At 34.8% G+C, this 14,783-nt stretch overlaps 1 protein-coding gene across 1 annotated transcript; it reads right to left on the bottom strand.

Annotated features, from left to right (window-relative positions):
• Positions 1–553: 553 nt before the first annotated feature.
• Positions 554–13,564, bottom strand: copb1 (COPI coat complex subunit beta 1). The gene is made up of 22 exons (XM_067442869.1): positions 13,437–13,564; positions 12,387–12,536; positions 10,958–11,187; positions 10,687–10,856; positions 10,485–10,599; positions 10,303–10,395; positions 9,220–9,357; positions 9,004–9,123; positions 8,807–8,914; positions 7,873–8,019; positions 7,542–7,687; positions 7,303–7,399; positions 6,111–6,271; positions 5,912–6,032; positions 5,579–5,806; positions 5,257–5,436; positions 4,359–4,503; positions 4,153–4,272; positions 3,908–4,053; positions 3,714–3,803; positions 2,399–2,554; positions 554–886 (listed from the first exon to the last, which is right to left on the bottom strand). Exons 1-22 carry the CDS (start codon positions 13,540–13,542, stop codon positions 827–829), a joined length of 3,027 nt encoding a protein of 1,008 aa, XP_067298970.1. The 5' UTR covers positions 13,543–13,564; the 3' UTR covers positions 554–826.
• Between the last annotated feature and the right edge of the window lie 1,219 nt (positions 13,565–14,783).

Below are 14,783 nucleotides of genomic sequence, written 5' to 3' on the forward strand. Positions count from 1 at the left end.
TTCCATCTCATATTTTTTTCTATCATCATGTCCCTTTTAGAGGCTCCGTCGTACTTTGATAAGTAATGTTTCTTGAGCATCAAATCAGAAATAAGGACTTCTGAAGGATCATGTGACACTCAAGACTGGAGTACTGATGCTGAAAATTAAGCTTTGCAATCACAGGACAAAAAAACTATTTTAAATTATAATAATATTTCACAATATTACTATTTTTACTGTATTTTTGATCGAGGACACAATATTGAAAAAAATGTTTGTGACCAAATCTGTTCAGGACAAAGCCATGACCTTCACGCCTTCGTCCTTAATATTATTATGCACTACGCAGACATGAAAGTTATGACTGACCACAAGTCTTATGAGTCCAAGTCAGGAGAGGCAGGAGACCATAACAAAATTCTCAAGATTCCGGACGATTTTCTTCAAGAGAACACATCCTTTGTTGTGTCAACTGTGGTTTAAAGGCAGTACTGTTCCTAACTACTAACAAATGACCCAATTTATGTAACACTATTCGTTTTAACAAGAGAATAAAATCACTTGAGTGGTATATGGTGTGCAATGTTTATTGAAACATGATTACAGATTAACAGGGTCAATCCCTTTTAGAGCAGTTAAGAATCATGTTGGTAGAAAATGTCAAAATAATCCCCTTTAGACATATTTTATGGGATTGAAGAGCTTAGAGCTTGGCCACAAAGCACTGCATGTGTACGGCAGTCTGGAGACACAAACAAGCTATAGCGAAAAAAAAGACAAGACGTAGGAATAACCGTAGCGCTTTTTAGTCGAATTTTGCCCTTTCTGCCTCAATCTCTTACATTTACGAGGCAGACTTCTTCTGAGAGAGGTTGATCTTGTCACCCAGACTCAAAGCCATACCCTATTGAAAAAAAAACAAAGAGGAGTTATCAATCGTGCAGTATAACATCACATAGGTAAATTCAAAACCTGACCGTTTTTTTAACTTAACATTTTTTGTAACTGACCATTAAATTCAAAGAAAATAAGTGGCAATACAAAGCAGGGCTCCAGACTAACACTTGAGGGCAGTAGCACAAGCACCACTAAATTCTACAGATGGTGGCGTCAGCACTTGGTCTGGTAGTTAATTTACGAATCAAATTAATCATAAAATGACTATTTACTACTCTAACTCGTACTAAACATAAATGGTTATTGCTTTAAAGTTGGGAATTTCCCTGCTTATTATCAGTTTCTGCTAATAATCCCAGTACATTCATGTTTAATATTTCTGGCATAAATGCATGCATAAAGAATGTTTTTTTTTTTTTTTGTTAATTCAGTTACCAGTGTCATCTTAACTATTTCTTATATATTACCCTGAGCAAGAATACCAAAAGCATTACAGATAATGTCCAAAGCATCAATTAATGTACAAACATACATCATTTATGTTTCATGCGCAACTGATACACTGCAAATCGGGTGATTTTTAGGTCAAAGTTTTGGCTGCAAGTCAAATGAGGTCCTCTGTCAGAGAACCAAAAATTTCATTTTTTATTTTATTTTATTTTTTCAATAAAAGTGTTTGTTTGCCAGCCTCAAAGTGTCTTACATTCTTTAAACTTTTAATTTTGCAAACCATCATTCAAAATAACATCAAAATTGCATTATCTTTAGAGCTTAAGTGCTGGAAAAAGTTTGAAGAACTTAAAAAGTAATGAACAAAATCATTTGTTTGACTATTTTCTGCCACAATACCATGGTTACAGTTATCTTTACTACATTAAATCCATGATGAATGTTGGTTATTTATTTCTCCTGGTATCCACATCAGCACTGCTTGATCTGATATCTGTGGTTTATAGTGGAATTATGTGCTGAATTTGAATGCTTCACATTAGGTCTCGTTGTGATGTTTTTCATTTTGCTGTGATTTAAAACGCTCTCATTGGATCTCCCAGCGGTATTATTGGTCTCACAGACTCAAGATCATACTAGTACCTATTCTGAGCTAGCGTCTATTATTGCTTTGAGTTATCATTTGCGCAGTGCAGCTCTAACAAGTGGCATGGTTTCGTTTAACTTTTTTTTTGCTTGCCATTTGATGTTTCTCATATGCAATAGAAATGGCAGCTTTTATCAGTAGTGCAATGTGGCGGAGGCACCAGTGCAACGTCAAACAAAATTAATACGCTGGCAGGAAATAAGCCCACAAAATGCGACCAATTGGTCGCAGTCTGGAGCCCTGTATACAAAGGCAGATTGGGGGAGGGGAGTTAAAAGAAGTTACTAAATCTGTTACTGAAATTCTTAAACAATATCCATATACTATACAATATCATATAGGCACATGAATAATAATCTACTGCAAAGAACCCAGTGCCTTTTAATTAAAATGGTGCAAAGAGAAAAAAGAAAAAAACCTTACCTGGCTTTTAGCTCGAATACGAATATGTCCATTGACTGGGGCATCAGGTCCCATGTGGATTGGCTTTTCAATGCTAACGTTTGCAAGGGCATCCTCTCCAAATATAGAGCGAGCATACAGATTTGCTGCCATGAAGCCACAGATGCCGGACAGGGCCTGAATTACAAAGGAAAAACATGAGATAAATGAATGTAAGTGTATTCTAAAATAACAGAGGCATTTACTCAGTGTGGGGTAGCAACTAATTACATGTAATCTGGATTACTTAAATCATATTCCAAAAATTAAGTATTGAAATTAGATTATATTACATTTTAAAATACTTAATCAGTATTCAGACTACATTACTTTTTTAATTTATTAGATGTTATTCTCACAAAGGCAGTAAATTATTATGTTTTTAAGTTTTAAATTTTCCTTTCTAAAAAAAAAAAGTCCACTGTTTATATACATTTAGATTCTAAAGGTCTTCCAAGTTTGTGGAATTGCACACAGAGATCAGCCACTAGTCAAGTGACTATCACTGAAAACAGAGACACACACAGCATGTGATCACTGGATTTACACAAATATCACTTTTCTCAACAATGCATTTTGGAAGACTTTTGTCTTTCAAACTAATTAAAATGTACAAATTCACATAATTTCATATTTATAGTTGTCAGTGGAACCTCTTTGACATTATATATTTATTTGAGGAAGCCTACCCCTTGGGATTTTAAGTAAATAAGTAGGCCAATAATAAGTCATTAATAATAACAACAACAACAACAACAAATAATATAATTAAGTTCATGGTTCTCTGATGTCAGTCAATGGTCACATGACATGTAGGTAAACAATTAAAATATTCCATCCGTTTTAGTAAAAATTTTTATTTATTAGATTTTGTTTTAGCAATTTTTGTTATACATTTTAATGTTTTAATTACTTTAGTTAGTTTAAATAGTTCTTCATTAAACATGCAAACACCTGCAGTTCCATGAAAAACCTCAGTATGGGAAACCCTGACGTAATGTAATATTTAATGCACTTCATGTTGTTGTTGATAAAGCATGGAATATTTTTCTCTCTCTTTGTAACTATATCAATATGCTAAAAGATTATCCTATTCAAATTAATGTGATTAACGGTTAGGTCAAAAGTAATCTAAAAGTAATCAAAAAGTAGTCTGATTACATTACCTTTAATATGTAATGTAATATATTAAGTAACTAACGACAATTTTTGTCATGAAATTTGGAATCAGTAATAGACCACAATTTTTAATCTGCCAAGCATCGTGTTTACTGTTCTCATCAAGTGAGTATTGTACCTTCTCTGGGGTCAAGCACCTCATGTTGGTGGATCTAAGAATGTGTTGGAGATATTCGTTTAGATCTGTAATGTTGGTGTTGACGGTAACCTGTGTAGAAACAAAACAGAACAAATTCCAGACATTTCCCGTTAACAGAAAGGAGATTAACGTAGCCGTTATCCACAAAGAATTCACCAGTCCCCCAGACTTGCCTTATTTTCCCACTCAAATTCAGCCCACATCTGTCTGAACTCAGCATCTGTGCAGGAGGCCGCCTGAATGTAATCCATGATGTCAATGTGAATGTCGCTGAGGACTACGCAATTCCTGTCACTGGCAGCTCCCGATACATCATATACTGAAAAATACGTTTTTGATTGAAGTTATCCCAGGTCCTACCTCAACAACAAAATAGTAAAGGTTTATAAATAAGTATATCTACATATAGCCTACGAACCTATGTTTCCGAATATGATGCCATTCTCTGTGGAGGCCACTTTCACATTAGCTTTGATGTTGGCAAAGTCGTGAGGAGCCAGTGTGAGAGGAGACGGTTTCTCAACCAATTTAAGATCACCTGGAGTTTGAGGAATACGTTCGGTAAAACATGCGCCAAAAACACGCTAACAAGTTATTTTCATGGATGAAAGGAAAAACATGTACCAAGTGTTGCCAGCTCCAAGGTACAGTTCTGTAGGGTGTCGCTAGTCTGATTAACAACCAGGACATCCAGGACGATATCATATTGATTGACATGGACATAAGCTTCTGCGTACACAGGATCCGAGAAACCAGTCAATTGGGTGACCTGGAAGAAAACATGAGATGGTTCAGTCTAGGACATGGTTTTCATCCATGAGGCCAGAGCACGATAACTTAAAGGCCTCAAGATAACTTGAAATGATTTAAAATTAAACAAAACAAGCTAAAAAAAAAAAAAAAAGCCAAAAAGCAACAAAAAAATAGATTGTTATTTTATTTCATAACCTCAACAGCATTTTCCCCTACAGACTTGTATATAAAGGTAGCCTACTTTTAAAATGGCCATTTTTAGACCTGGAAAAGTCATGTAAAATGTATTTGTAAAAAATATTTTTTAAACTTCTGGAATTCAGAAATGCATTTAATTTTAATTAGAATTAGTTTAGTAACTTTTATATTTTTAAATATGTACACTTTTTTTTAAAGCATCGAAAAGAAAATGTACAGCTTATAGAGTCAAAAGGTTAAGAAATGTGATGGTAATTAACTGATGAACAAATGCACAAAAATGATAAAAGCTATTATTATATTCTGATAAAAATACTTTGCTGGAAAAAAAAGATCAAAATCAGAAGTACGGAACTATTTTACTGTGAGATGCTGTAAATTGGCGGAACATTCTTAAGACTCTGGATGTGACACTTTAGTGTTAACATTTCCATCAGTTGAACCAACATGCCCTCTGGTGGTAAAAGATGATAAACTACAAACAACCTTTCCAATTTATGTTGAGCCTTGAGCTAGTCACCATCATAAAAAAATTAGATTTAAACATATACAGATAAAATCCTCCAAAGACCTTATTAAGTTTAGAGGCCAGAGGGTCTGCGGCTTCTTTCCTCTGAGTATTGCCCATTGCGGCCAGCAGACTGAGTTGGAATTGGTCTTCTTTTGATGCCATCTCGCTCTTAGCAGTCAGCTGCATGAAGGAAATCGGATCATCTGCCTGAACAGTCACGTTACGCTTCTCAGACTCTTTCTGATAAAACAAGAACAACAACATAATTAAATATGGTCACAAATGTTGATCTTTTAATCTGTAAGACATTATCCAACAACATGTCTCTCTATACCACATTAGTTTCTGAGCTCAGTTACTAGGAGGAAGCAATGAGGTTTACCTTCTGAGACAGTTTCTCCTCCTCTAGTCTGACAGCGAGCATATGGGACAGGGATCTGCGGCACTCCTTGTTGAAGATGTCGTTCATAAGGGGCGAGCATTCGGACAGGACTTTGAGGCACAGCGAGATCCGGTCTACGTCATCATCTGTGATGGGTTTCTTGGGTAGAGACGACTTGCCCAGATGGAGCACAGTGGCCATGAACAGCATGGCCTCTGCCACAAATGACTAAAAACAGCAAAATACCATTTATTCTACCACAACTAGACATGAATAATTAGATTAACCCTTTAGTCACTGGTCATGGCATGAGGATTATTAAAATTAATTTACATTTTGTCTTTTTTTGTCCTCTGCAAGGGCAACATAGCGCAGGGCCACCTTGGTGAGGGTGGTGGCCAATGAGGCAGCAACGTAAAAGTCTCCATCCATCAGGAAACCCCTTAGAGGAGGCCTACAGGATAGAGGGATATTTTAGAGATGTAAAATCGAGGACAATCTCCATAACTTATCAGTAAGGGGAGATAATCACCTGTCCTCTTCTTTCTTAGATGGCCTGCTGGAGCTCAAGGCACTCTGAGTGACGTAGGTGCCCATTTCTGTCACCAGCTTAGGAGCTGGAGTTGCAGACACCTCCTCCTCAGGTTTCACCTCTCCAGACTCCTTCTTCAATTCGTTCTCCACAATTGGGATCTGAATCAGAAGAAAAAAGACAATTTAAAACAATTTAATGTTTGAGAACACTAGGATGTAGTGTCATTAATAAAGGATTAATAATCTTTAAAGAGTCAGCCATATCTTATATTGGGCACTGTACCATTCACACATATTTTCCGTAAAACTGCATATTTGAATATATAATCATTATATTAAAATAATAGTAGTAGTAAAATTATTGTTATATTCAGGGTCTCACAGTGTCTGACAAATTAATTCCCACAACTTTTCACTTGTCACTTGTAATTACTAGATACAAATTATATAAATATTTATTTTAATTTTTTAACAGTAATCACACACAATAATTGTCATAACTAACAACATTTTTATCCAAATAAATAGTTCAAAATGTTCTATTATACATACATACATTATTCCATTAGGAGCAACACAATTTACACATTCAAGGTACAGAACAGTAGGAAAGACATAATTTAAGTAATCCATGTGACTCCAGTGGTTTAACATCAGTTTTATGAAGCAAAGCAAGTGCTTTGTTTGCACACAAAAAAAACTATTTACAAAACAATATTATCCACATAATATTATCCAAAGGACGTTCACGGAACAACTTCCAGGCTTGAGTCAATGATATGCATGCGTCGTGGTGCCCTCTTCTGGATTACAGGTCAATAATTTCAAAGTGGTAAATTATGGGTTTTCTTGTGCAAACAAAGCACTCATACCTCTTCATACAATTGAGGTTACACCACTGGAGTCACGTGGATTACTTTAATAAATTTTCCATATCATTCTGGACCTTGAATGTTGAAATGTCATTGCTCCCAATGGAGGGAAAAAATCTCTTGGATTTCATCAAAAATATCTTCATTTGTGTTTCGAAGATGAACAAATGTCTTAAGGGTGTGGAAAGACATGAGAGTGAGTAATTAATGACATCATTTTATTTTTTGGGTGAACTAAGCCTTTACTTTGACTATGATATGGTGCTTGTTCCAGATCCCTGGATGTGACAAAGTGATTTAAATTGATGCACTACAGACCTCTCCCAATGATCTACGGACTTCTGTCATGACACTCTGGATGTCCTCTTTAGTGCTGCAATATTCACCCAAAATCCAGAGAGCGCCTCTGTAAATCCTGCAACACAAAAGTCCTTTTTTTAAATTGCTGCAATGCATCAAAATCCCTTTTATAACACTAAAAAGGACAAGTACTATTAAGCAGTTTTGAATAATACACCACTAAATTTTCATATATGATTTATGTAATTGTCTCTTACTTGACTGTCTTGATAGCGTGGAAAACCTCCAGCATCTTCTCAATGATGAGAGGTCTAAGGTTGTCAAACCTCTGAATCGCCTCACGTACAAATTCCAGCACATCGGCTGCGGCCGCCTCGTTGGTGTCACTCAGGAACTCCATCAGCTGTGGTCACACATAACACAAGAAATACATTTAAAAATTAATATGAGAAAAGGGCTGGACGTATTAACAATAAACATTAAATAGTCCAACGATCTGGTGTGTAACTTCAATTTCTAGCAAATTTTTTTTTTTTAAACAGTTTAACCGTAAAAAAAGCATTCCAAGTGTTCAGTACGTAGACATACCACAGGGATGACATTGGCTGCCATGTCAGGGAAGCGCACGCTGCACGAGTGGAGAGTGCGAACAAGCAGCTGCCTGTACTTGTCTGTGTCTTCATGTTCTGTAACATTGTTGGTTTTGATGACTTCTTTCTTTAGCACTATAACCAGCTGTGGAAAAAAAACAATTCAGGCACTTTGCATGAATAGGACATTTTTTATTCATATGAAAGACTTAAATTTTGTACATTGTATCTTATTGATCTTATTTCTCCATGTAATGAGAGTAAATGGGTGTTTGGGATGTTAAGTGCCAAAATTATAAAAAAATTGCTAATAAAGTAATAGAATGTTATAGAACAAGTTATAGAAGTAATAGAACATTTATGCAGATTTTTCACTAGAATTTGAGTATGCAAATTGCTTTAGACAATGCAACAAACAAGATATGGCTTCACAGTGTTTGGTGCCACCTTTAAAAATTTTTTTTTAAATTCAACATAAAATTAATAATAATAAATATAAAATGTGAAAATATACAAACTACTTCACTTTCCTGCAATGCTGCAAACCTGCAGCTTGACAGTTTATGTTCTTTTAATTCAGCTAAGTGGTCAAATAACGACATATTGTTCTATTGGCCAAATCTTCATGTGATACAAACCAAACTTGTCCACTTAATGTGAACTTTAGAACACAGAAATATGTGAAACTTCTTTGCATTAGCTTTCGTTTTCCGGTCTCTTGCAAGTAGTGTAATGTGACCACCCCTAATGTCTACTAGTAAGATTCTGTTTGGCTGCTTACTGGCCCCTTTTGTATTCATTACATTCTTCAATTCACACAATTTCTCCTTTTGTGTTGCACTTAAGTCATATAGGTTTGGAACGACATGAATAAATTATGACAATGTCCTTTTTGGGTAAACTATCCCTTTAAATGGCATGTTGTCACACACCTCCTCTACATTGCGGGATGACACCAGATCCAAGGCCAGCTGTAGTGTCTTCTTGCGGACTTCAAGGTCCGGAGTGGTCAAAACCCTCAGAATATCCATCACAAGGTCCTATGAGCAGAACAAACCACCAAGCTTCTTGTTACTGGTTTCATCTGCAGAGCAAATGGCTACAAATGAGTTGATGAACTCATGTGTACCTGCAGCACACGCTCATGTGTGGGGTGTTCCTTCAGCTCAATCAGCCGGTCCAGAACAATGAGTTTCACGTTGTTGTCACTCTCTTTAATGATCAGATCAATGTAGCACTGAGCAGCAGCCTGCAACACAGAGAACATTCAAACAATGTCATTCCACTTTATATACCACAATTCAGAAAAAAGTATATGGGAACAAACATGGTGTTACAGCTGTACCTTGATGGCGGTGGGAGCACTGGACAGAGTAACCAGAGTTCCAGCTGCTTCATATTTTACAGCAGGACTGGATGACTGCAGCAGGTTGTATATACAACGGATGAAACGAGCTCTCTCTGAAGGGTTGGCATGGCAGACCTAAACAAATGTAGAGATATAAAATAGACACAGTGAGAATTTGTTCTAGAATCTAGACCACCTGATAGTATGCACTTTGCAGGGAGCATAATGCCAGAGATCAGCATTTGAATAAGCATGAGCAATAATGACAGCAGTTCTGCAGCTCTTTAAAAAAAAAAAAAAAAAAAAAAAAAAAAATGGACTGGCTACAAGCGTTTATCATTCGAGAGCCACAGTGGAAGTGAAGTTTATCAGTAAACATGGAATATAGCACAAAAATTGTATAGACCACTTTCATTGTGTTTTTGTGCCCTTCGGAGCTTAACAGCCCAAGTTCACTTTGAACTGTTCCACAGAAAAAAATATTACTGGAAGTCTCGAATCCTCTACAATTCAGCAATGAAAAGTTAAGAAATTTCACTATTTGACCATTTTAAATACGGTTATAAATATTCTTAGCATATATATATATATATATATATATATATATATATATATATGTATATATATATATATATATATATATATATATATATATATATTATACTTAATGTAGTAATGATTATATCCCTTAAAATATGTATTTTTATGTCACTGAGACAATGACAAAACTCAGAAAATGTCAAAAGGAATAATTAATTTACTAAGGAGGCTTGATTGTGTGAGAACAATAGAAAAATATTTGACCTCCAATACCCAGCGTTTCATTTTTGAAAAGGGTTACATTCAAAATTTCAAGTCATGTAAGCCTTTTCCCATCAAAAACTGTTAAGAAATGTTAAGTTAATATGCAACTGTTGTTGTGATAAATTTGTCAGCTAATGTGGTGTTGTTTTTACCCATATTTAGAAAAAGCTCAATATAATTAAATTGCTTTATACTTACAATGCAATTCTGCTACACTTGGGTCTCTGTGGGTTAAACAAGAATTACTTAAGATATGCGATATAATAGACACCTCACCTTATAAATTAGTTCCACAATGACGAGCTGTAGAATGTCTCCGAAAGTATGCACCTGATCAATGCATGTGCTAAGGTAGTCCAAAGCTCTATCCTGCAAAAAGGTATTAAAATAACAAATACTTAGCATCATGAGATTCATTCTTGTAACATTCTTGTTTTTAAAAAAATCAAACTGTGTACCTGATCTGCATGAATCAGCATCATAAAAGCATTTCTCTTGCAGCTTGCATCTTTCTCGTTTACAAGAAAATCATGAATCAGCTCAGGAGCATCTGGGATCAAATGCTCAAAATTCCTTAAAAAATATATATATATATATATATGAAAATGGTCTGATATTTTTATTTTTCTCACTTGTGCACACAAAGATCCATCAACACACCTGTAGATAGTGTAGATGGCCAGGACTGCATTACGTCGTACGTAGCTGTGACGGTGCTCCAGACAGGCACGGATCGCTGGCATAAGGGGCTCCAGCAGCTCAGATTCCTTCAGCTTGCACAGGAAGCGCAGGGTGGAGCCACGGATAAACTCATTGGGATGCTGGAGATCCTACAGGTTCATAACACATATGGTACATGTAGACAAAGAATTAGACACAATATGCCCTCACAATAAGCAATACACATAATAGTTCCATTTTTCATGCCTACCTTCCTGTAGGCATCACAGACCAAGATCATCTCCTGAAGAAGTTTGCCATCAGGAGTAGTTTTGGGAACAATCTCCCAAAAAACTAGAAGTAGTTTCTTAATTGTGTGGTCCTGCAGAGGCAGCACAAACCGAATGATGGTCATTAACAGGCCTGGCAGTTTCTCTCCATTCAGGATCATGATGATGACCTTCTTCAAAGCCTCTGTCTTGGCTTTGATTTCTCCCTTTTCTGTTTTGACAAAAACAAAAATAGTTGGGGTCAGTAAAATAAATACTTTTAACCAGCAAGGATGCATTTGTGTTACACTGATCAAGAATGACAGCTGAGACTTTTATGTTGTTCTGAAATAACATTGTTTGAAATAAACGGCATTCTTTTCAACTTTCTAATAAATCAAGGTATTGAGTGACACTAAAAACTGAAGTAATGGCAGCTGAAAATTCAGCTTTGCCATCAATGGATTAAATTATATTTTAAAATACATAAAATGCAACACCATTATTTTTCAATTGTAATATTTATTAATATTGTTTTTATGCCAATTTGTTTTTTGTCAAATAAATGCAACCTTGGTGAAAAAAACAGACTTCTCAAAAACATTTAAAAATCATCTCATCTTCCCCAAACTTTTAAACGGTAGAGTGCATGAATACAAAAGTAAAGGGTTAGTAGAATGGACTGCATTGGTTCTTAAGGAAGCTCAAACATGCCGCATAACACACAAGAATGAGTTGATGAATGTTTATATGTCACCTTTGGCTTGGCTTGCGCAGGTGGGGACACTAAAATTATGATAAAATTATGAAAAATTATGAGTTGAAGTTATTCAACTAAATATACAAACAAAATTAATTTATTAGGTTATTTATTTTTATTTTTTTGTATTATTTATTCATTATTTATTTAATTCTATAAACTATAATACTGACCTGCCAACATTGTCGCTGTATGATAAATTAAAATAAGCTGATAACATTGTTTTCTCCAGAACGACTGTACAGCCAAATCAAATTTTGTTGCAATATTGTCCTGGTTAACACTGTGAATCAGCTTTGAAACAATCATCATTGTAAAAGAGCTATATAAACAAAGTTGATGGATTGATATATGTGAATAAAAGCCTAAATTAAATCGGTTAATCATATAAACACTGTCTCTTCAGAAAATCTGGACTAAACCTAAACCACTTTATTCATATGGATTAGTTTTATGATCTCTTTATTAATTTTTGACGCATCAGTGATAGTTGCGTAGCTGTCAACAGAGGGACAGAACACTCTCAGATTTCATTAAAATAACTTAATTTGGGTTCCGAAGATAAATGAAAGTCTTACGGGTTTGGAACGACATGATGGTCAGTTATTAGTGACAGAATCTTTAATTTTGGGTAAACCCTTTAATAACAAATTATTACACATGAGTATTACCTAAATCAGCTTTTAAGCTGACTTCTGATGGTGGTTCAGAGTCATTGGTGACATTGATGAGGGTATAACACACATTCTCCGCGGCTGTCATGTTGTCAGCTCTTCTTCCCTTCACGAGACTCCACTCAGACAGAATGCCTATGAGGTTTCCTAAAACAAATGTTACAAAATTCATTAGTAAGTTCAAATAAATTGTCATTTATTACCATAAAGAAACAAACCAAAATGTAATGTAATGTTTCTAATGATGTGTTTAATGCGACAACTCAATTGAAAGTATGTATATAATTTGGTCCTTGTATACGTATTAATATAAATAAAGTGCCCTGAGCACTGTCCCAGAGCTCTAAACAAATAAACATTTTTAGTAGAAGTAGTAAGTCAACTGTCACACACACAAAATAAATTATAGAACCCTGTAATAACTGGAGTCACCCCGTGTAAGCATAAATAATTTTAATGATATTTCTCAACATAAGTAAAACTTTCTGAAACCAGCAAAAAAAAAAAAAAAAAAAATTACTGGGTGCATTTGCACTTTTTTTTTTTTTTCTCCAAGGAACACCATGATACTAACACGGTATATGTGCAACTACACATAAACTACAACTCATATTAGAGTCTATCTATCCTGTTAACAAGAATCTTTTACTCAAGATCCTGTCAGAAGTCTCACGGTCTACGACTGTTCTGGGATTCTCTGAACTAACGTTAGCAGCTAACGTGAACGTTAGTTTGAAAACCCTAAGCCAGCCAAGACAAAAAAAAACAAAAAACGATTTATACCATGATGTGCACGTATTATAAACACGAAATGTATATCCGCATTGCTGCTTAATAACACTCATAGATAACACAGTAAATTATGTAGTCTAATTATGTGATCAACCGACATCACTTCTGCTGCTGCAGTAACGTTAGCAGCTAGAACGCTAACAGTCTGCGATTAAAAAAACTAACAGACAACCGGAGATTGTTGTCTGTGGCTTATAATAACAACACATTTGGCTTTTATTAATGTGCTTTCTTGTAAAACTGCTCATTTGTTACCTTTCAAATAGGTCTCAGGTATTTCTCTTCTTCTGTATGCGCATCCGTGTCTGGTGAGATTTCTGATCCTTCCGAATGACGTGGAACCTGACTGACTTGGCCACATCAATACTACAGCGAGCCAGAAGGATCACACGGTTATGGAAACGCGAAGTTTGTTGCAGCGTGATTATGTTCGTGACTGAGTCTGTTTGTAGCTGTGTAAAACTGAATAGGCTCTTTTGACGAGAAACGTTTCGAAAATAGCCTTAATACGCTTTTTGTATGAAATTATCTGCGGGTTATCAAGGTATAACAATAACGTAACTATAAGTTAGCTACTGATAAAATAGGTCTAAACGTTAACTGAAATAAAATCAAATAAATAAACTTGTTTTATTTCACTTACTTAGACTAGATGCCAAGGCAACATTTAATTTTAGTGTATTTTTATATAGACTACTAAAATAGCTAAAACTAAAACAGAAATAAATGCCTTAATAAAACTAGCCCATAGACGAAAACACAAACTCAAAATCTTAATACAAACTAGGCTATCTCAATACTAAAAACATACTAAAATGAAACACCAATGGCTATGAAAATACATTTAAAAATAAATATTTTATTTAGATTTTCTTGATTAAAAGACAGGCCTGTTGAGATTAACTAGCGATAAGGAGATTTTTCAGCATTTTTTGTTCTCCATTCAATCTGAATGTATATCTACGTTTTCTATCGTTGTTTTAACAATTAGAATATTTTTATATTGTTAGGATTTTATATTTACATTTACAATGCAACATAATTTAAATAAATGGATACATTGAATGATAAAGTAAAAAAAATAAGATTATAATATAAAACAATTTATATATAGCCTACAATTTATTATATTTTTGTATTACTTTACACTGTAAGAAAAAACAAAACAGAAATGTACTAGCAATTTTTTCCCAGTTTACAGACATTTCTTTTAACCCTAAAATACAACACAATACAATGCAGTATAAAATGCAAGGAAGACAATATGTGAATAATCAATACAGAATATTTCTTCATATCAACACAGTACATATGCCTATAGTGCATACATTTGTGTTTGAATATCATGTCATAACCTCATGCTCAACTGCATTCTACTTGGAAGCTACATTAGATCCTCACATGAGAATCACTGCTGGTTTTATTGACTTGTATACTCAATCACTTCACTTATGCAGTTAGAATCATGGAAAAGCTCTTAAGATAGCTAAGGGGATTTCAGCACTGAAGTGAAGTAAATGAGGTCAATTTCAATGCATTATGGAACCAGCATTAGTCTATATCTTTGAGATCATAATTGAACCAAAATGCGAGAACCACAAT

Source organism: Pseudorasbora parva, chromosome 1 (assembly GCF_024679245.1).
Source record: "Pseudorasbora parva isolate DD20220531a chromosome 1, ASM2467924v1, whole genome shotgun sequence".
Taxonomy (NCBI): Eukaryota; Metazoa; Chordata; class Actinopteri; order Cypriniformes; family Gobionidae; genus Pseudorasbora; species Pseudorasbora parva.

Coding starts and splice junctions, on each gene's coding strand:
- copb1 (XM_067442869.1), bottom strand. CDS start 13,542: ATGTGGCCAAGTCAGTCAGGTTCCACGTCATTCGGAAGGATCAGAAAT. Junction 8,020..8,806: donor CATCCCGCAATGTAGAGGAG/GTGTGTGACAAC, acceptor TTTTTTCCACAG/CTGGTTATAGTGCTAAAGAA. Junction 4,054..4,152: donor CATCATATTCGGAAACATAG/GTTCGTAGGCTA, acceptor CGTATTTTTCAG/TATATGATGTATCGGGAGCT.